The sequence below is a fragment of the Phyllobates terribilis genome, unplaced genomic scaffold, assembly GCF_046119375.1.
Source record: "Phyllobates terribilis strain yellow unplaced genomic scaffold, ASM4611937v1 Scaffold_4__5_contigs__length_816908805, whole genome shotgun sequence".
NCBI lineage: Eukaryota > Metazoa > Chordata > Amphibia > Anura > Dendrobatidae > Phyllobates > Phyllobates terribilis.
In genome coordinates this window covers 705,268,113-705,291,637 of record NW_027362764.1, presented here as the reverse complement: position 1 = coordinate 705,291,637, position 23,525 = coordinate 705,268,113, and the positions used below count along the sequence as shown (strand labels likewise).

At 42.8% G+C, this 23,525-nt stretch overlaps 1 protein-coding gene across 2 annotated transcripts in view; it reads right to left on the bottom strand.

The window, feature by feature from the left end:
* The window catches only part of SPAG1 (sperm associated antigen 1), an 84,464-nt gene that overhangs the window by 39,967 nt on the left and 20,972 nt on the right, over positions 1–23,525 (bottom strand). For both annotated transcript variants that reach the window (XM_073679623.1, XM_073679624.1), the window contains 5 exons: positions 18,617–18,732; positions 16,806–16,911; positions 16,058–16,188; positions 15,791–15,897; positions 13,986–14,118 (listed from right to left, as the gene is read on the bottom strand). In XM_073679623.1, coding sequence (XP_073535724.1) covers positions 13,986–14,118; positions 15,791–15,897; positions 16,058–16,188; positions 16,806–16,911; positions 18,617–18,732 — 593 coding nt within the window. The remainder of the gene's footprint in view (positions 1–13,985; positions 14,119–15,790; positions 15,898–16,057; positions 16,189–16,805; positions 16,912–18,616; positions 18,733–23,525) is intronic.

The following is a 23,525-nucleotide window of genomic DNA, read 5'->3' as shown; positions in this document are numbered from 1 at the left end:
TCTCTAGCGGAGGTTAAGCAGACAGCTGGGGCAGATGTTTGAAGCCTGGGAAGGGGGTAATACCCACGGAGCTTCCCAGGCTACTAATATCAGCCCCCAGCTGAATACCTAGCCTTTACTAGCTATTAAAATGGAGGACCCCCCCCAAAAAAATGACGTGGGGTCCCCCCTAATTTAATAGCTAGCAAAGGCTAGGCAGACAGCTGGGGGCTGATATTAATAGCCCAGGAAGGGAGCCATGAATATTGGCCCCTCCCAGGCTAGAAACACCAGCCGTCAGCCGCCCCAGAACTGGCGCATCCATAGGATGCGCCAATTCTGGCACTTAGCCTCGCTCTTCCACGCTGCCCTGGTGCGGTGGCAGGGGGTAATAGGGTTGGGGTTGATGTCAGCTTATAATGCCAGCTGACATCAAGCCCAGGTTAGTAATGGAGAGGCGTCTATAAGACACCCCCATTACTAACCCCATAGTCAAAGTTAAAAAAAAAACACAAACACCCAGAATAAAGTCCTTTAATTGAAATAAAGACACAATTCTTTATTGTTCTAAATTAAACCATACTTACCATCACGCCCATTCCAGCTGAAGCCAACGATCTCCTGCAATAAAAGAAAAATAATAAAGCAACCTCATCCTTACCTTTCCATGGTTCCCAGGACAGCTTCAGCTCTGCTACATCGAGATGACAGGCTGGACCGCAGCAGAACGCTGCCATCCAGCCTGTCATCCCGCAGACACTGAGAAGCGCAGGCATGCTTGCGCTCCTCAGTGTCTGGCTGTGACGGCATCCAGATGAGCCGAGGTCATGTCCAATGAACTCGGCTCACCTCATGCACGTCACTGACAGCGTGGGAAAATTCTCCTGCACTCAGCGCTTCAGCGTGAGAATTTTCCCACGCTGTCAGTGACGTGCATGAGGTGAGCTGAGTTCATTGGACATGACCTCGGCTCATCTGGATGCCGTCACAGCCAGACACTGAGTAGCGCAAGCAAGCCTGCGCTTCTCAGTGTCTGTGGGATGACAGGCTGGATGGCAGCGTTCTGCTGCGGTCCAGCCTGTCATCTCGATGTAGCAGAGCTGAAGCTGTCGTGGGAGCCATGGAAAGGTAAGGATGAGGTTGCTTTATTATTTTACTTTTATTGCAGGAGATCATTGGCTTCAGCTGGAATGGGCGTGGCGGTAAGTATGGTTTAATTTAGAACAATAAAGAATTGTGTGTTTATTTCAATTAAAGGACTTTTTTCTGGGTGTTTGTGTTTTTTTTAAATACTTTACTAGAAATTCATGGTGGTCATGTCTAATATTGGCGTGACCCCATGAATTTCGGGCTTAGGGCCAGCTGATAATGCCAAGCTGGCCTTAACCCCTTTATTACCCAGTGAGCCACCGCACCAGGGCCCTGGATGAGTTGGGTACAGCGCCAGAAGATGGCGCTTCTATGAACGCGCCATTTTCCGGGGCGGCTGCGGACTGCAATTTGCAGCGGGTGGGGCCCAGAAAGCTTGGTTGGGCCTCCCTGCGCTGCAGATTCCAGCCCCCAGCTGCCTAGTTGTACCTGGCTGGACACAAAAATAGGGCGAAGCTCCACGTATTTTTTTTTTTAAATTCATGAAATTCATGGAATAATTAAGAAAAAAAGGGCTTCCCTATATTGTTGTGTCCGGCTAGGTACAAATAGGCAGCTGGTGGTTGGGAGCAGCCCGTTCCTGCCTGCTGTATCTGACTGGACACAAATATAGGGCGAAGCCCCACATCAATTTTTTTTTCATTATTTCATGAATTTCCTGAAATAATTAAAAAAAAATTGACGTGGGGCTTCGCCCTATATTTGTGCCCAGCCAGGTACAACTAGGCAGCTGGGGGCTGGAATCTGCAGCGCAGGGAGACCCAAGCTTTCTGACCCCCCCCCCCCCAGCCCCCGCTGCAAATTGCAGTCCGCAGCCGCCCCAGAAAATGGCGCGTTCATAGAAGCGCCATCTTCTGGCGCTGTACCCAACTCATCCAGGGCCCTGGTGCGGTGGCTCACTGGGTAATAAAGGGGTTAAGGCCAGCTTGGCATTATCAGCTGGCCCTAAGCCCGAAATTCATGGGGTCACGCCAATATTAGACATGACCACCATGAATTTGTAGTAAAGTATTTAAAAAAACACAACACCCAGAAAAAAGTCCTTTAATTGAAATAAACACACAATTCTTTATTGTTCTAAATTAAACCATACTTACCGTCACGCCCATTCCAGCTGAAGCCAATGTCTTCTGCAATAAAAGTAAAATAATTAAGCAACATCATCCTTACCTTTCCAAGGTTCCCACGACAGCTTCAGCTCTGCTACATCGAGATGACAGACTGGACCGCAGCAGAAAGCTGCCATCCAGCCTGTCATCCCGCGGACACTCAGAAGCGCAGGCATGCTTGCGCTCCTCAGTGTCTGGCTGTGACGGCATAAAGATGAGACAAGCTCATGTCCAATGAACTCGGCGCACCTCATGCACGTCACTGACAGCGTGGGAGAATTCTCCTGCACTCAGCACTTCAGCGTGAAAATTCTCCCACGCTGTCAGTGACGTACATGAGGTCAGCTGAGTTCATTGGACATGAATGAGCTCACCTCATGCACGTCACAGACAGCGTGGGAAAATTCTCACGCTGAAGCGCTGAGTGCAGGAGAATTCTCCCACGCTGTCAGTGACGTACATGAGGTGAGCCGAGTTCATTGGACATGAACTCGTCTCATCTTTATGCCGTCATAGCCAGACACTGCAGAGCGCAAGCATGCCTGCGCTTCTCAGTGTCTGCGGGATGACAGGCTGGATGGCAGCGTTCTGCTGCGGTCCAGCCTGTTATCTCGATGTAGCAGAGCTGAAGCTGTCGTAGGAACCATGGAAAGGTAAGGATGAGGTTGCTTTATTATTTTTCTTTTATTGCAGGAGATCGTTGGCTTCAGCTGGAATGGGCGTGACGGTAAGTATGGTTTAATTTAGAACAATAAAGGATTGTGTCTTTATTTCAATTAAAGGACTTTATTCTGGGTGTTTGTGTTTTCTTTTAACTTTGACTATGGGGTTAGTAATGGGGGTGTCTTATAGACGCCTCTCCATTACTAACCTGGGCTTGATGTCAGCTGGCATTATAAGCTGACATCAACCCCAACCCTATTACCCCCTGCCACCGCACCAGGGCAGCGTGGAAGAGCGAGGCTAAGTGCCAGAATTGGCGCATCCTATGGATGCGCCATTTCTGGGGCGGCTGACGGCTGGTGTTTCTAGCCTGGGAGGGGGCCAATATTCATGGCTCCCTTCCTGGGCTATTAATATCAGCCCCCAGCTGTCTGCCTAGCCTTTGCTAGCTATTAAATTAGGGGGGACCCCACGTCATTTTTTGGGGGGGGGGTCCTCCATTTTAATAGCTAGTAAAGGCTAGGTATTCAGCTGGGGGCTGATATTAGTAGCCTGGGAAGCTCCGTGGGTATTACCCCCTTCCCAGGCTTCAAACATCTGCCCCAGGCGTCTGCTTAACCTCCGCTAGAGACTAAAATTACGGGGAACCCCACGCCAATTTTTTTTAATAATAAATCCTTTATTTTAATACTAAATGACAAGTACAGTAACCAACACTGTCACTGTACTTATTATATATGTGACTGACATGTTTCTATCTATCTAATCTATGTGTGAAGCTCTATTCTGTCTGTTATAAATTGTCGGGTACAGATGCTGAATTTCCGGCCGGCTTTTTTAAAGAGACGGTGCATGAAAACACTATTATTTTTTTTAATAAATCCTTTGCAGTAAATGACAAGTACAGTAAGCAACACTGTCACAGTACTTCATATATATGTGACTGACATGTTTCTATCTATCTAATCTATGTGTGAAGCTCTATTCTGTCTGTTATAAATTGTCGGGTACCGCTGCTGAATTGCCGGCCGGCTTTTTTAAAGAGACGGTGCACGAAAACACTATTATATTTTTTAATAAATCCTTTACACTAAATGACAAGTACAGTAAGCAACACTGTCACTGTACTTCGTATATATGTGGCTGACATGTTTCTATCTATCTAATCTATGTGTGATTCTCTATTCCTTCTATTCTAAATTGTCGGGTACAGATGCTGAATTGCCAGCCGGCTTTTTTAAAGAGACGGTGCATGAAAACACTATTATTTTTTTTGATAAATCCTTTACACTAAATGACAAGTACAGTAAGCAACACTGTCACTGTACTTCGTATATATGTGGCTGACATGTTTCTATCTATCTAATCTATGTGTGAAGCTCTATTCTTTCTGTTCTAAATTGTCGGGTACCGGTGTATGCCGCTGATGAATTGCCGGCTTTTCATGTTTCACTGTGAGCACTGTTCCCATCGATTTGGGCAATCACTGTAATGCCACAACCACCATGGCTGTGGCATTACAGTGAGTGGCAGACAATCCCTGCATGATTGGTGCTCAAAATAGCGCCAGACATGCAGGACACGCTTTTGGTGCACGAACAGTTATCGAACATAACCTCGAACAGCCAAATTTTTTGCAAATCGTTCGGGTTCGTCGAACAACTCGAACACCACCCAAAACAGCTCGAATTTGAGATTGGCGAACAGTTCTAGTCGAACACCGCTCATCTCTAATTATGAGTACCAACAGGTTATATTGACAGTTAGAATGAGTTAATGCAGCAAGTCCATATTTGCAGTGTTGCCCCTTCTTCTTCAAGACCTCTGTAATTCTCCCTGGCATGCTCTCAATCAACTTTTGGACCAAATCCTGACTGATAGCAGTCCATTCTTGCATAATCAATGCTTGCATTTTGCCAGAATTTGTTGGTTTTTGTTTGTCCTCCCGTCTCTTGATGATTGACCACAAGTTCTCAATGGGATTAAGATCTGGGGAGTTTCCAGGCCATGGACCCAAAATCTCTATGTTTTGTTCCATGAGCCATTTAGTTATCACCTTTGCTTTATGGCAAGGTGCTCCATCATGCTGGAAAAGGCATTGTTGGGCGCCAAACTGCTCTTGGACGGTTGGGAGAAGTTACTCTTGGAGGACATTTTGGTACCATCCTTTATTCATGGCTGTGTTTTTAGGCAAGACTGTGAGTGAGCCGATTCCCTTGGCTGAGAAGCAACCCCACACATGAATGGTTTCAGGATGCTTTACAGTTGGCATGAGACAAGACTGGTGGTAGCGCTCACCTCTTCTTCTCCGAATAAGCTGTTTTCCAGATGTCCCAAACAATCGAAAAGGGGATTCTTCAGAGAAAATGACTTTGCCCCAGTCCTCAGCAGTCCACTCCCTGTACCTTTTGCAGAATATCAGTCGGTCCCTGATGTTTTTTCTGGAGAGAAGTGGCTTCTTTGCTGCCCTCCTTGAAACCAGCCCTTGCTCAAAGAGTCTCCGCCTCACAGTGCGTGCAGAAGCACTCACACCAGCCTGCTGCCATTCCTGAGCAAGCTCGGCACTGCTGGTAGTCCATCCCGCAGCTGAAACAGTTTTAAGATACGGTCCTGGCGCTTGCTGGTCTTTCTTGGGCGCCCTGGAGCCTTTTTGACAACAATGGAAGCTCTCTCCTTGAAGTTCTTGTTGATGCGATAGATTGTTGACTGAGGTGCAATCTTTGTAGCTGCGATACTCTTCCCTGTTAGGCCATTTTTGGGCAGTGCAATAATGGCTGCACGTGTTTCTTTAGAGATAACCATGGTTAACTGAAGAGAAACAATGATACCAAGAACCAGCCTCCTTTTAAAGTGTCCAGTGATGTCATTCTTACTTAATCATGACTGACTGATCGCCAGCCCTGTCCTCATCAACACCCACACCTGTGTTAATGGATCAATCACTAAAACGATGTTAGCTGCTCCTTTTAAGGCAGGACTGCAATGATTTTGAAATGTGTTTTGGGGGTTAAAGTTCATTTTCTGGGCAAATATTGACTTTGCAAGTACAGTAATTGCTGTTAAGCTGATCACTCTTTGACATTCAGGAGTATACGCAAATTGCCATTACAAAAAATGAAGCAGTAAACTTTGGAAAAATTACTATTTGTCTCATTCTCAATACTTTTGGCCATGACTGTATATTATTATGTATAACCCCGCCCCCACTACGGAATGGCAGCTTTCTGCCTATGCACAGTGCATACAGAAAGCTGGCAATCAGTGATGTGGGTGGGGTTATACAGAGAGCAGCTAGATTTACAGCAGAGAAAACACTGATTCTATCAAAGCAGAGAAAACACTGATTCTATCAAAACTGGTGCAAGAAGCCCAGTAAGCAACACATCGCTGGAATCAGGGTCTCTCATGCTGCTCTCAGACGAGGTAGCAAAAACCTTGTGACAGATTCCCTTTAAAGTGAACCTGTCATCAGGACTGCAAATAGAGATTAAACTAGAACCACAGGACGGATTTAATCAACCCAGGTATCATTTTAATCAGTGTAACGGCGCCAACCTGACACTGCATGTAGTTTACTTAGCAAAATCCTGATGACAGGTTGGCTTTAATAAAGTATGCAGTTTGTACAGTTTGGTGACAGATCTACTTAAAAAGGAGCTGTCACATTGTACCTGCAGTCTTATCTGAAGGCAGCATGTTCTAGAGCACAAGGAGCTGAACAAATAAATATATAATTTTATTGGTAAAAAAATCCATCAGTATATCATTGTACTTTAAGAAATCCCTAATATGCTGAGGAGTCCAGTGGGCGGTCTTGCTTAGTGATTGACAGCTATCTCTGTATACACATTCATAAAGGGAAAGACTTAAATCACTGAATAGGACCTGCTGGACTCTGAAGCACAGAATGAATAGGGATGTATACAATATATAGGTCATCAGCCATATTGTTGCAGATTAGAAGAGGCAAGCAAGTGGGGCTATGTGCACACATAATGTAAGTTTAGCAGGGAGCAGGTTATCAGAGATAGCTGGACTCCCCATAGAGAAGGCAGAGGTAGTTTAATACCATCTCTGCCTGCCTAATCACTGTATACACAGCGCTGTACGAGCTCTGCTTCTGCCTACAAGTATAGGAAGCGCTGACAGCGCTTTCTCCTCCAGTCTCAGCTATTTTGTGATCGCTGTGTGCTGGGAGGAAGCAGGTGTTACTGGGATTAGCTCTGCTGTGCAGGCAGGAAGCCTCCCTCTTATGAGGGGCACAATGTGTACAATAAATGAAAAAAAATATATACTTAAATAAATGCAGGAAAGAAATGAAATAAAAAATAAAGACTAAAGCCACTGCAAGTACGAATCGCTGTTTCTAGCCCTGTCCCTGTAAAATGAAAAAAAAAAAAAACATGTCCACTACATGAAAATCATTGCTATGGAAAGGGGAATATAATTTAAAATGTATTTTAGTGGTCCTTTGGGGGGTCATAAAAAAGGGAAAAAATCGACATTTCTTTCTTTCTTGGGAACTTGAGGACTGGAACTCGTGCCACCTATTGGAAGTAGTAATCATAAAAGTCAAAATTGACCCTTTAAAAGGCCTTTCCATATGACCTGAGGATAACTCATCTTCAAATAGGAGCCGCTAAAGTTCCTTTTCTCTAAATACAACATATGGAGGGAACCATCCAATATATGGGATCAACATGCAGCATACCATACACATGTAGAAAGTAGCCAAAAGAAAAGAGGTACGCTAATGTGCAGTGATCACCCAATACCAACAATAATCCATTAATATACAAAAAATATATAAATTGTATTCATGTAAATACATACAACAACGTCACAGACACATCAAATTCATTAAAACACAAGTAAAACTACAGTGGAATTATCCACTGATTGAGAGCCCATCTACTTCAGAAACCATCCCAAAGCGTGATCACAATAAATAAGATGCATAATAAATATAGTAGGCTAAATAAAGGCTATCCCCGGTGATCAATATTGCACAATAAATGAATGGCTGCTACAATACCAAAAGTACACTGTAGCAGTAGTAGCCTATAGAATACAAATAAAGAATAATGTATTATGAAGCCGCCGTGCGTGGCGACACGCGTTGGGCATTGATTGCCCATTTACACCATCCCGGTGATAGGCTTTCCCTTACCCAGGATATACTGGTCGTATTGCTTTGTTAGATTATCATCTATATTAGGGGCATTAGTAGTTTGAATAGGATCACTGCTTTTTGGTATAATTTCTCCCTTTTTCTATTGACTAACAGGACTAATGCTCTGTTCCTATTTATATGTATTTGGGATTCATCATTGATGAAGTAGTGCACTGTCCAGTTATAGCAACATAATACCCTATTCTTTATTTGTATTCTATAGGCTACTACTGCTACAGTGTATTTTTGGTATTGTCGGTGGCTATTAGCCAATAATTTATTGTGCAATATTGATCACCGGGGATAGCCTTTATTTAGCCTACTATATTTATTATGCATCTTATTTATTGTGATCACGCTTTGGGATGGTTTCTGAAGTAGATGGGCTCTCAATCAGTGGATAATTCCACTGTAGTTTTACTTGTGTTTTAATGAATTTGATGTGTCTGTGACGTTGTTGTATGTATTTACATGAATAAAATGTATATATTTTTTGTATATTAATGGATTATTGTTGATATTGGGTGATCACTGCACATTAGCGTACCTCTTTCCTTTTGGTTAAGTTCCTTTTCTCTCCCTCTCTGAATATTTACACTGGCTTGGTGCTCATCAAAATGAGAAATATTACCCCTTACACACCCTGTCAGAGGCCTCTCACCCAGCTAAATAAAATCTCCTGCTTTGTACTGATAAGGGGCAAACACTCTAAAACATGTGTTTGTTAATGGAGTTACTGGTTTGGCTTTTTATCCTAAGTCATGGCAAGACTTTTTAAAGGGTTGATACTGACTTTTAGGATTGTCAATTCCAATAGGAGACACTAGAGTTTCAGTCTCCTTCCTCTTTGAGTAGGCAATTTGCTTCCTTTTTTTTACATTATTTATTTACAGTTGAAACCAGACATTTACATACACTATATAAAAAGACACATATGCATGTTTTTCTCAATATCTGACATGAAATCAAAATAAACCTTTCCTGTTTTAGGTCAATTAGGATTACCATAATATTTAATATTTGCATAATAATGAGAGAGAGAGAATGTTTTAAGGCATTTTTATTACTTACTGCAAAGTCAAAAGTTTACATACACTAAGCTTACTATGCCTTTAAACAATTCTAGACTGCCCATATGATGATGTCATTTATTTGGAAGCTTCTGATAGGTTTTATGGCAACATCTGAGTTAATGAGAGATACACCTGTGGATGTATTTTAATGCACATCTAAAACACACTGCTTCTTTGTGTAGCATCATGGGAAAGTCTAAAGAAATCAGCCAAGATATCAGGAAGAGAATTGTGGACTTGCACATGTCTGGCTCATCCTTGGATACAATTTCAAGATACCTGAAGGTGCCTCGTTCATCTGTACAAACAATCATATGCAAGTACAAACAAGATGGGGATGTCCAGCCATCATACCGCTCAGGAAGGAGACGGGTTCTGTGTCCCAGAGATGAACGTGCTTTGGTCCGACATGTGCATATCAACCCAAGGACAAAAGCTAAAGACCTTGTGAAGATGATGGCGGAAGCTGGTAAGATTGTGTCAATATCCACAGTGAAACGAGTACTGTATCAACATGGGCTGAAAGGCCACTCTGCCAGGAAGAAGCCATTACTCCAAAAGAGACATAAAAAAGCCAGATTAATGTTTACAAATGCACACAGGAACAAAGACCTTAATTTTTGGAGACATGTCCTATGGTCTGATGAAACAAAAATGTAACTCTTTGGGCATAATGACCATTGTTACGTTTGGAGGAAAAAGGGAGAAGCTTGGAAGCCTAAGAACACCATCCCAACTGTGAAACACGTGGGTGGCAACATCATGTTGTGGGGTTGTTTTGCTGCAGAAGGAACTGGTGCACTTCACAAAACAGATGGCATCATGAGAAAAGAACATGTGGCAAAACTGAAACAACATCTCAAGACATCAGCCAGGATGTTAAAGCTTGGGCGGAAATGGGTCTTTCAAATGGACAATGACCCGAAGCATACTGCCAAAATGGTAACAAAGTGGCTTAAGGGTAACAAAGTCAATGTTTTGGAGTGGCCATCACGAAGCACTGATCTCAATCCTAAGGACAATTTATGGGCAAAGCTGAAAAAGCAGGTGCAAGCAAGGCGACCTACAAACCTGGATCAGTTACACCAGTTTTGTCAGGAGGAATGGGCCCAAATTCCGACCAACTATTGTGAGAAGCTTGTGGAAGGATATCCCAAAGGTTTGACCCCAGTCTTTCGGTTTAAGGGAAATGGTACCAAATACTAATGAAATGTATGTAAACTTTTGACTTTGCAGTAAGTAAAAAAAATGCCACAAAAAAATTCTCTCTCTCTCATTATTCTGGCATTTGGCAAATATTAAAAATTATGGTAATCCTAATTGACCTAAAACGGGAAAGGTTTATTCTGATTTCAGGTCAGATATTGAGAAAAACATTCATATGTGTCTTTTTATATAGTGTATGTAAACTTCTGGTTTCAACTGTATTTTACTCACTTATATAGCGCCATTAATTCCACAGCACTTTACAGACATTATCGGCACTGTCCCCATTGAGGCTACACAATCTACGTTCTGCATCAGTATGCCTTTGCAGTGTAGGAGGAAACTGGAGAACCCGGGGGAAACCCACACAAACACGGGGAGCAAATAGACTCCTTGTAGATGTTGTCATTGGTGGATGTAACGCTATTGCCGGCACCACAGGATGGTTCTGCTTTCCCCTCCATGCATGGAAGCCGACATACTCACCTCCCCAGCCGCGCGGCGTGGTCCACGGCATGCTCCCTGTTATGAGGTGTTGTGAGCGCCACACTTACCAGCGGCTCACCTAGCGTGCGGGCTGCCCTGTTCTTAAAGGGCCAGCACATGCACCTATCCCTCCAAACCAATAGCTGGGAGGCATCTTGTATAAAGGTCGCCATACCGAAGCAACAAGATTCATTAATGTGTTAATGGTGCAACTCGTGAACTGATAGGTCTTCTGGTCTTGGTGTGGCCCATGTCCTTAACCCGTAGTCCCTTGCCCTAGTGCGGCCAGTGCCTGAACCATTTCCCCAGATCTGTGTGCGGCCAGTGCCTGAACCTTGTCCCCTGGTCCATGTGCGGCCAGTACCTGAATCTGTATCCAAGACTTGTGCCTATCAGAGTATTCCGTGTATCCGGACTGTCCTATCAGTCTCCAATTCAGCCCTGGCTGAGACTCCGTGTCAGTAACCGTTCTATCCGTGGATCCTGAAGCTAGTAGTCTGAAAGGAGCCCGGATTCTATCAGTGTCTGCGTACCTGACCCTTGGGGTCAGCAGCTGCTGTACCAGGGACTGTCTAGGAGTGGTACCTGGCGCTACCTGCAGCTCAAGCCTGACTCTACCATCAGGAGTTCCAGTGAACACCACGTAGCCGCTTAGCTACGCCCCTCCTAGGTAAGCCCGGCCCCGTAGAACAGTGGGTCAACGAACCATGTGCGCCACCGGCGTGCATAATAGTGGGATTGAACCCAAGAACTCGGTGCTGCAAGGCTACAGTTTTAAACAATGAACCACCATGCTGTCCATACATACAATGCTGCTCACCATTATTGGCACCGCTTCATTTTTTTCATAGATGTACAATAATCTTCAGAAATAAATGGAAATGTACAAAAGTTATATCCTCAGGATTTTTTAATTGGTGGTCTAGCACTTCTCAGCTGGAATTTTCTCCCACTCTTCCTTTGCAGTTTGTTCAAGCTCTTGAATGTTTGCAGGGTTCTTCTTCCCAATGGTAGATTTCAGCTCATCCCAAAGATTTTCAATGACATTGAGGTCATGACTCCTTGCTGGCCATTTTGAAACAGTCCATTTTTATTTTTCAACCATTCCGGTGTAAGTTTGGATGTGTGCTTTGGGTCATTGTCTTGCTGGAGGACCCATGATCTTCGACTCAAACCAAGTTTTCTTACACTGGGTAGGACATTTCGCTTTAAAATTTCTTGATAATGCTCTGATTTCATGATTCCTGTGATACAGTCAAGGCCTCCAGTACAAGACACAGCAAAGCAACCCCACAGCATTATGGATCCTCCACCATGCTTAACTGTTGGTAATATGTTCTTTTCTTTATAAGCTTCATTGCGCCGTATGTAAATAAACTGTTGCTTTGAATTGCCAAAATGCTCTATTTTTATTTCATTTGTCCACAGGACATTTTCCCAGCAGGACTGTGGTTTGTGAAGGGTACTCTTTGGCAAAGATCAGTCGTTCTTTTTTATGTCTATTCTTCAGCAATGGTTTCTTCCAAGGCCTTCACCCATAAACCTCTGCTTGGTTTAGTGTGCGGAGTATGGTCCTTGAAACCATGACCCCAGACTATTCCAGGTTGGCTTTCAGGTCTTTGGAAGTTTGACGTGGTGTTTTTTCCACCATTCACACCAACATTCGAAGACATCTCTTGTGAATTTTCCTCTTTCCCCCACATTTACGGAGGTTCTTGACGGTTCCATGCTTAGCAAACTTCTTGATAACATTGTGCACTGTTGAAACTGGGATACCAAGGTTTTTGGAGATGGCCTTATACCCTTTGGAAGTCTTGTGTTTACTAATAATAGCAGTTCTGATGTCCTCAGACAGCTCTTTTGTCTTCACCATTATGACAAAGGAACAGGCCCTACCATATGGCTTTTTAAAACACTGAAGTCATCATTCATTGGCTAATTCATGTCACATGGGCACCGACAATTAATTACAGGTGAATCTCTTTTGTGATTTACCACAGGCGAGTCAAAATATGTTTCCATACTAAAATAATGTAAAGGGTGCCAATACCAGTATCACAGCAAGCTTTAGGCTTTTCTATTTTTATCTCCCATTGTTTTTTGTTTTAAATTATTGATTATCATTTGCTCTTTTGTATTTAACATGAGTGCTCTATACAAAAAACTGTTTCACTTGATTCATTTTTTTCAGGAGATATTTCACATTATGTACTTAAACTTCATGGGTGCTAATAACGATGAGTAGGACTGTACATACATTATCCCATACGAGCAAAAAAAACAACAAAAAAAAAAAACCACCATGACATAAAAACTAAGCCCCATGTATTTAACAAAACAAAAATGTTGAATATTTGAACAAAAAACAATTTTTAGAGCTGTTAAAACCGCATGTACAAAATAAAAAAGAAAATATGTCTGGTTATGAATGGAGCAAAATTGGCCCACTTAAGAATAGGTGTAACGCCGGCGCCTCTGCCTTCCTTCCTCCAGCAGGGGTGTCGATTCTCTCACTGCCTGCCTGTCTACCAGTCCTGCCTACCTGCCTGTCTACCAGCCATGCCCACCTGTCCCTAGTTACGCTCCTCCATGCTCTTCTTGGACCACGGTACAAGGGTTCCACCACGCTGACCGTTATAACAAAGTTGCCAACTTGACTTTTTTTTCTTTCTGGACAGCTTATCAAAAAATCAGGGACAGACATTATTTTGTACAGACACATTGGTAAACTATAATAAATCATGATTATAAGTGATCCATGTCTACAGCCCATAATTCTGGTGTGAAGACATCAGCTGAATTCACTGTAAAGTGTAATATGATGATAATTACTGTACAAATAATCTGCATACGGTTCTTCAGCTTCAAAACAATCACAGACACCTTACAATTTTTTACGAACCGGGCAAAAAAGTGAGGTATTATTCTGGACAGTCCTGGATGTGAACATATCCTATCTGGTGGGAAGCACGATGGCCATTTCATACTCCACAAACACTTGTAAAGAATATTGAGAATAGAACATAAAACACCAATAATCATCTGCAGCTTTGTGCATGAAGCCAACAGATGTTCTAAGGCATCACTTCTTCCATTGTGTTTCTGAGTGACCTTGTATGACCTAGGCTGGAGAATCACTGACATTACCTTTCTCATCCTCGGATGTGTCTGGATGTTCTTCATCTGAGCCCTCAATGTCCTGAATAATAATTCTTCTTCCTTTCTTGGAGATCTCCTCTCTCTCTTTTTGTAGAAGCTCATCCACTTCACACAGAACTTTCTACAGGGCAATATTTTAGAGAAATAAAATAAGTTGTGAAAAAAGAAAGTTTGTGCCACGTATAGTTGATTTGGTACACACGTACCCAAAATACATGAAAATTCTGGCCTCTTTAGGACCAGTTAAATGTAAGACTGAGCAGCTCAGCATTATGGCTTCCCTCTCAGATCAGGAATCACAGTAGTGGGTGAGACCTCTCTGATACAATTGGCACCATATATAATTGGGTATATACAGTTCCACCATGAACCTGGTGGAATTTGAGATTAAGCCCCAAACTGACATGAATAGGACAGAGGCATGATACTTGTTAATTGTGCACCAGAAGCAGCAGGTATCAGTAGATATAACCTGCGCAGCACATCTCTCAATACTGGAAGTGAACGGACCAGGACTAACCCTCAAGTAGTATGCAGCATTCTCCAGTAATAGTTACCATGACAACCCAAAGAGTGCATTTAAATTCTACACACCAGAAGAAGTCTGACCTAATGCGAAACAAACATTGGCACTAATGCTCTCTGCTGCCCTCCCTTGCTGTATGACGTCTGCCCATTTGAATTATTAATAAAGTAAGCAGTTTACTGGCTGCTGAGCACCACCATAGTGAATTATATGGGACTCGTGTAGAAAGTCAGCATAGCAACACAATTATCGGCTGACAGCTTCTGTGGATTTAAACCAATAGTATCGATCATCAATGTATATTCAGTGGGGTCCAACTAGCTCAATGTAGAGCACCGCAATATATACACCAGTATGGCTGTGCCTGGCATTGCAGTTCAGTAATTTTGTTGTCAGTGCAACTTGGAAACCATCAACAAATTGCTTTAAACTGATGCAACTCTTATTACATGTCCCTGTATGGTACTTTGAGGAGATAGAATGATGTCCTATATGAAGTGGTGATAGACCTGATAGGCTCCTAACGACTTCTGCATCTTGGCTGAATACCATATGAATTGCACATGTTAGGCCTCTTTCACATTGCGTTTTTACCCTTGTTGAGTGGTCTCAGGGCTTGCATCCAAACTCCCCACAAAATGTGATTTGTGAGTATGCGCCAACTAGGCCATTGATTACAATGATGCAGACGGAGTCACCATGTGCTCTGTAATGCATCATTTTCTGGCATATACGCCTATCGGAGGAGGACACCAAGACATAGTAGACTGCGTCTGAGTGTACGCCCAAAAATGATGCATGACAGAGCACACGATGACTTTGTCGGCATCATTATAGTCAATGGTCCCATCGGCGCATATACCTGAATCCCATTTTGCGGGAGGCTTGGATGCAAGCCCCGATGGGACCACCGAACGTGGGCAAGAATGCAATGTGAAAGCACCCTTACATGCAGGAATAAGGAGCTCTCATAATAAAAATAACCTAAAGAATGTGAACACAATAAAAAAAGGTAATAAAACCAATTACAGGGTGCTCGATTCTATATGTACTAATGGTGTTCGGCAAAAGAAAAGAAAAGCAATGCACGATCTATTCATCTTATGTTATATTCAGCTTTTTGTCAATTTTATGAATATCTATACATATACTGAGTTATTATTATCCACTACTGCTGTCTTCACTGTGGAGTTTTGGATTGCATAACCCTGTTTTGGCGATTATTTAACCACAAATTGATGACTTGTAGGCATCTAGGACTCCATACCTTTGCTGCTGGATTCTCCGGTTCAAAAAGCAAAACAGTCTTCAGATCACTGGATGCAGCCTGGAAATGACGTAGGTTTTTGTTGGCCACAGCCCTCCGCAAAAGAGCTGCAAAAATTATATAAAAAAATATTGTAACTTAGCATCTTCTGACATAAGTACGTACATTAGACATTATGTGAGGGCAAGATGATCATCTTCCTTTAAGGGCAATGTGTACTTGATATATCACCTGCACCTGTCTTACATATCTGTATGTCAATCTTACCCTTTACGTTGTCAGGCTCCATGTCCAACGCTTGCTCACAGTCATTTAAAGCATTCTGCCATTTCTTCAGAATAATCCAAGCCTGGGCTCTGTTGTTATAGGCAGCTGCGGAGGGTAATACGGATAGACTCCTGGAGAAAAAAAATATATATATACATATATATAACAAGACTAATAACATAATGTGGTCAACTGGAAATCTATCTCCTATGGGAATCCCTCGATAAGGCTAAATAGGCCTCCTCGATATAATGCCTCATTGAGTCATCTATTTTTTTTTTAGCGGATGTAATAAATGGAATAATTTAAGAATTTCCATCATTTTTTGCAGTCAGTGTTTTGTCATTTTTTTCTGTATGCAAAAAAAAAAAAAAAAGAACGGATGGAGGCTTCCCGAGGTTCTCTTAGCAAACAGTGAAGAACGCAACGGATGCAACCAGGACGCCATCCTAGTGCGAGCCGAGTTATTCACAGACCTGTAGATTTGAATGGGTGAGTTTGACTCACAGACTTTAATGGGTGCATGTTCTATGAGTGAACAATACAGATATAAAATGTAATTGAGACACGGACGCCTGAATGAGACCTAACTGTGCACACTGTAAGAGGAACCCATGTATACACTGTCTTCAGATGTGGCTAGCTTTCCGCTCATGTGTCTGAACTGTCTATAGTAGGTAGTCAACCGTTATATATTGTTTGTCTTATGTAAATTGATTGCTAAAAAATATATCAATAATTGACTTACCTACTGTAATAAGATATAGCCTCCTCATAGTCCCTAGATCTGAAAGCTTCATTCCCCTTTTCCTTCTCACGTTCTGCAAGGAACTTCTTTTGCTCTAGGCCAATACCTAGAAGATGAAAGCTGAGTGTGATCAACGAGCAAATGATTTATTTAATGGAATGACCAAAAAAAAAGATCTGTGGTCTCTTCTCCCCCGTAAAATCTGCAGTATCTTTTCCTATAAGTCTAAGTCTTTTTATTTTACAGCTGAAGTGGTTCTACAAGTTCCCTGCCCCAAGTATAATACTTACCAGTCGCCGTCTTCTTCTTTCATCGGCGCCGCTTCGGTCGGTCTCCAGCAGTTTGTGACCTGCAGGATCGCTCCAGTGTTTGCTGGGCGAGCAGGAAGGCACAACTCAGTGTAAGTCTATGAGAGGCAGAACGAGGCCTCATAGACTTACACTGAGAGCTTGTGACCGTTACTTCAAACATCCGGTCAGTCAGAAGTTGCAGTCACAAGATGGTGGTGCAGGACCGGAGCGACGTCAGGAAGAGCTGAAGACAGCAACTGGTAAGTATAAAACTGGGGCAGGGAATTTAGATTATTAGCACGACTCCAGCCCTGAAATAAAAAAAAAAAATCTTTTTTTTCGTTTTTGTTTTTTCTTCCCCTTCTTCCAAGAGCCAGAACTTTTTTATTTTTCCATCCACACAGACGTATAGGGCTTGTATGTTGCGAGACAGGTTGTACTTTTAAATTACACTATTCATCCTACCACATAGTGTACTGGAAAACGGGAAAAAAATTCTAAGTGAGTTGAAGTTACAAAAAAAGTGCAATTCCACAATTGTTTTTTTTTTTATTTTTTATTTACTATGTTCACTATATGGTAAAACTGATCTGGCAATATAATTCCTCAGGTTAGTATGAGTATGAAGATGCCAAACATGTATGTTTTTTTTTTTAATTTAAGTTGTGGAAAAAAAAGTCAGAAATTTGTAAAAAAAAAAAAAAAAAAAAGCCATTTTTTGAGACTATAACGTCGTTTTCAGTTTTTGGGATATGGGACTGTGTGAGGGCTTATTTTTTGCACCCTGAGCTGACGTTTTTACTGATACCATTATGAGGTAGATACGATTTTTTGTTTGCTTCTTATTGCATTTTATTGCAATGCTGCGGCGGACAAAGTGCGTAATTTTGGAATTTTTATTTTTTTTCTTGTTTCGCTGTTTACTGATAGGATTAATTTACTTTATATTTTGATAGATCAGACATTTTTTTTCCCAAGCTCAGTGATACCAAATATGTGTATTTTTTACTTTTTTTTATATATTTTTCATGGGGCAAAAGAGTGGGTAATTTTTTTTTCTTCATATTTTTTAAAACCTTTTTTTAAAACTATTTACTGCATTTAATAGTCCCCTAAAGGCTGGTTTTCATAGGAGGATTGTAATGACAGGCATGTGGGTCATCAGCAGACCCCCTCCCCGGCTGTCATGACAACCCATGGGTGCCCTGCAATGACGTCATGGGCATGTGGAATAATGCGTCCCCCTGCCGGTTCGTGTTAAATGCCGCTGTCAGAGATTGATAGCGGGATTTAAGAAGTTAACAGTTGCGGGCGGAGCTCCACTCCAACCATGGCTGTTAATGTCACATGATGGTTGATTAAATCAGCCATCATCTGCCTGGAAAGATTCAGGCTCAGCTTGCGAGCCCACATCAAAGGCAGGCACATGACATATGACATACATGCAAGTATACAAGTGTTTACTGTAGCTAATATGTCAGGAGAAAATACAGGTCCTCTATAACACTTCTGCAAAATTACCCATTGTATCTACAGTCTTCTTTATTTTCCTCGCTGTCGTGTTTACCGCCGTCTTTGATTGTTCTTTGTTCTCTTTGCTCTTATCCATTTCTGAGAGCTCCTTTTCAATATCAAATCTAAATATTAAAAAAGAAAAAAAAAAAAGTTTAGAAAGAATTATATGACATAAAATATAAATATATGAGTTTGTATGTTCTCCCCGTGTTTGCGTGGGTTTCCTCCGGGTTCTCTGGTTTCCTCCCACACTCCAAAGACCATACTGATAGGGAATCTAGATTGTGAGCCCCTATTGGGGACAGTGATGATAATGTCTGTAAAGTGTTGTGGAATTAATGGCGCTATATAAGTGAGTAACATAAATAAAATATAACCCATAGACAAAAGGGGTACAGAGCTCAGAAACACTTTCCTGACCCCCTATGTTCTAGCAAACAGTGGGGGGACTGTGACCCTGGAAGACATCCTATCATATTTCTCAATGAGTCAGAAAACGTAAAACCAAGAACCAAGGAAAGACTGCAGCTCAGTTCTGTACTCAAAGTTTGTTATTAGAAAATTCTGGATCAATCATAGGAGGACTCAGAGGAAAGGCATCTGGAATGGACATTTCTCTGGTGGTCAGTGACCAAATGACATAATGAAACCTTTTTTTTATATATATATATATATATATATATAATATCTTTCTTTTAACCATGTTTCTTGATCTGCATGTCTAGTCTGGCATATAGTGGATGAAATGATGAAAGTCAATCTCTGCCCTTGAATATCGATGTCTGTGGCCACTAGAATACTATCTTTTATATTTATGCAGGGATGATAGGAGCTCAGTGCCAAGCCACCTCCACTAGATGGTGAGAAGGTCCAGCCAAAATCAGCAGGTTACCACAAATATTGATCTAAAGCACATGGACACCTTATGCAAAATATCTATTACCAATCCCTAATACTAATGCAGCAGTTTAATCGTACAATCATATGATACACCATATTGAACTATTTAATCTGTTATTGGTGACAACAATCCTTTTCAAGTTTAAGGTTATTGGTGACAACAATCCTTTTCAAGTTTAAGGGGTTGTCCACCTTTGGAGACAATTTTTTTTTCTTACTTAAATGCACGTATTTGGTGCTAAAAAGAGGATTTTTGGTACTCACCGGAAAATTCCTTTCTTGTAGCCTTCATTGAGGGACACAGGAAACCATGGGTGTACGCTGCTACCACCAGTAGGCTGACACTAAGAATTACAACCTTTAGAAAAAAAAGCTGGCTCCTCCCCAGCAGGCTATACCTGCCTATTGGTAACCAAGCTATTCAGTTAGTGAGGGAAGCAGTAGGAGAAGCAGAAAGACCTAATTAAGGCATACACGCGCCCAACGAGGCAAACTAAACAAAAGGGTGGGTGAGGTGAACACAATTAAGGCTACGAGAAAAGGGTTTTACGGGAAGTCCAAAAATCCCCTTTTCTCGGGTGCTTCATTGGAGGACACAGGAAACCTTGGGAAATCACAAAGAAGTCCCTAGGGCGGGAAATATGTATAAATGAGTAAGGCAAATCCTTCAAGTAGTTATCCAAACGACTGTCACTTGCAGCACCTGTCTTCTCAGACTCACATCCATCAAAGGTGGGGAAGGTGTGAACCTTGTGGAATTTTGAGCTGTAAATGGAGGACTAAGTAGCAGCAAGGTTGATGCCTGATGGCAAATAGTCCAGGAATCCCCCACTGCCGAGAAGAATGAGCCTTGACCCCCAGCGAGAGCACTGCTCTCAGCTTTATATGCTTCCAGAATACAGCGGGCAATGGTCGCCTTAGAGGAAGAGGGACCTTGGCGAGGACCGTCTGGAATAACAAACAGGGAGTCAGAACGTCTGAAGGAGGCTGTCACTGTCAGGTGGCGACGCATCGCTCTGACCAGACCAAAAACAGTGTAAGGATTTTTATATAGATTTAGAAGAAGAACAGAATGAAGGAAGAACGATCTCTTAGTTAAGGTGGAAGGAAGAAATTACATTTGGAAGAACGAAGGTACCAGAAGCAACACCACCTTGTCCAGGTGAAGGACGAAAAATGCCGAAGGGCAGGACATAGCCACAAGTTTAAATACTTGCCTGATGGAAATGATAAAAAGTCAGGACCGCCACCTTTCAGGAAAGCCAGAGTGGGGAATTGCTAGGTTCAAAGGGAGGACACTAATGCGCTCAGCACCAAGTTATGGTCCCAGGGATCCAAGGGAGGCAGGTAAGGAGGAACAGAGTGGGCCACACCTTGAACAAAGATCCTAATTAGAGGTTTAGAACCTAGATCTTATTTGAACAAAATGGATAAGGCCAAACCTGGCCCTTGAGGGAACTGAGGGCTAAGCCAAACAAATGCCAACTGAAGGAAAGCGAGAAGGGAAAAAACCTTAGGGAAGACCTCATCAGCTTCGCACCAACGGAAAAAGCCTTCCAGGTATGATGGTAGATACGAGATGAGGATTGCTTCTGTGCCTTAATCATGGTCTGAATACCCTGATCAGAAAACCCTGAGGATTTTAGAACTGCGGCTTCAACAGCCATGCTGTTAAAGTGAGAAGCCGAGAATTCAGGTAGAGGAGAGGAGATTGGGAGAAAATGATCTGGAAGTCTCCACGGAATGTCTATGAGGAGGTTGAATACTTCCATGTACCATGATCTTCTGGGCCAATCTGGGGCCATGAAGATGACGGGGATTCCTTCTGACTTGATCTTTTTGAGCAGCTTGGGTAGCAGAGGTAGATGAGAGAACTGATAAGGAAGAATAAATTGAGACCAAGGAATCGCCATAGCGTTGGATGCAATTGTTAGAGGGTAGGAGCACGTGTGCTTGTGACTGGATGTAATCAGGTCGATATCTGGAGTGCCCCACTGTAGGCGGATCTGATCGAAGACAGGTGCAGAAACAACAATCACACGGTTAATCCTTCGGATATTAGAAAGTCCACTACTCCGATGTCTTCCTCTAGGAAGCGGATCGCTGAGATTCTCTTCGAAAAGCTGAGAGAAACATACGGGAAGGTTCATGAGGAACCATTTGGATACATGGTCCGTGTTACACGCCTTAAACCAAGGGATATGTCAGATAGCTACACTGAAGCTTGGAGCTTGTGCAGAACAGCTGGTTGCTTGAATACAGGCAGTACCAATGTAAAAATGCTGGAAGAAAATGAGAGCGCCAAAATAGGGCTTTAACTGATAAAACTAGTGTCGATAAGAAAGATTTTAAACTCACCTTTACAGGTTGTCTCCTGCAACCTTATGTATGCTCATACCAGCCGCTGCACACACCGCAGATCAAACGACCAAAGGAAAAAAACAAGTGGGCTCCAAACGGTTTTCCAGCGCTGCTGGTACACCACGTGGAGAGAACATCTCAGGAATACAAAGTTTCCATTAAGGATTTTATTTTTGTTTGTCACACTGTTAAAATCAACGCGTTTCAAAGTCTTACTGACTTCTTCATCAGGACATGAATATAACAAATCTAGTGTGACAAACAAAAATAGAATCCTTAATGGAAACTTTGGATTCCTGAGATGTTCTCTCCACGTGGTGTACCAGCAGAACAGGAAAACCATTTGAAACCCACTTGAATAGAGGCAGAACAGAGATACTTACCCACATGGTCAATCTCATCTGTGAGGTCTGCCAGCTCAAATGATGGAGACCCAAATATGCCTTGACACAGGTGTATTGCAAAGGCTGTGACAGCCTTTGCAACTCAGGCAGCTGCAAGGGCTGGACACACGGCTGATCCTGAAGCTTCAAGTTCAGACTTGACCATGGATTCTACTCTTGGATCTGCAAGGTCCTTCACAGATGCTGAGTCAGAGAGCAGGTAGAATCATGGACCATGACAGTCTGGACACCAGAGGATTCACCAAGGGAGAGGAGTACTAGGTGGCAATCAGGTTAGCAGGAAAAAGAAGCAACATTTTCATACTTTTTCTTCTATGAAAATGCTTTTTGGTTTGAGCCAACTCATTGTCCAGTACATCATTGAACTTAGAGTGATAAGAAAAGCATTTGCCAGTATGTCTGACCCTCCTGAATGACATGGAGTATGCAGGGTGTGAGGGATCCGCTACCTTCTTGCTTCCTGTAGAAGGCTAGGTGAACAGCGCAGACAAGATTGTCAACCATGTCTCCCAGCTGTATAGCCTGATCAGAATCCAGATCCGAGTCAGAATCAAAGTTGTGATCCAATACTTGAGGGGACCCATCCCTGGGGAAGAAGAGCATGATGGTGAGTGCGGTCTCAGAGTCGTGGAGAGAGACGAAGATCGAGATGAAGAACTCACTCTAGGTCTAGACTGCTGGTGCGGATTGGCTGACGGGTCTGACCCCCTCTGGGCAGTGGTTGTAGTACCCCAATGTGGTAGTAGACATGGGCATTTACTCCATGATAGTGACCAGGTCTGTGATATTCTGGTCAAATCTGCAACAGACAGAGAGTTGACATGTTCTTGTCACAGGGAGCTCCGGAAGCGGGGATGATGGGAAGCAGGCATCGCAAGTCGCAAGGGGATGGGGCTCCTGTGCCCCACAACAGACATAGTAATGGAATAAGAAAAGAAGGGGAAATGTAAGGACAGGTAGGAAGAGGTTAATATGTGCCAGGACGGGACAGCCTTGCTACGGAACGTGGTTCGGTTCCCAGGAGTATTCAGCATACCAGTCCTGGTATGATGAGCGCTGGAAGGACAATCCAAGGGATAGGAGCCATGGAATTCCTCTTGGGAGAATGCAGGACACTACTGGCGCGGATAAGGGACGACACTGTAGATGAAGAAAATAGTGGATCCGAGGAGGGTCGCAGACACTGATGAGGGGGAGAATTGCACATGTGAGCGTCTGCTTGCGCAGGGAGGAAGATGGCATGGCCTGCC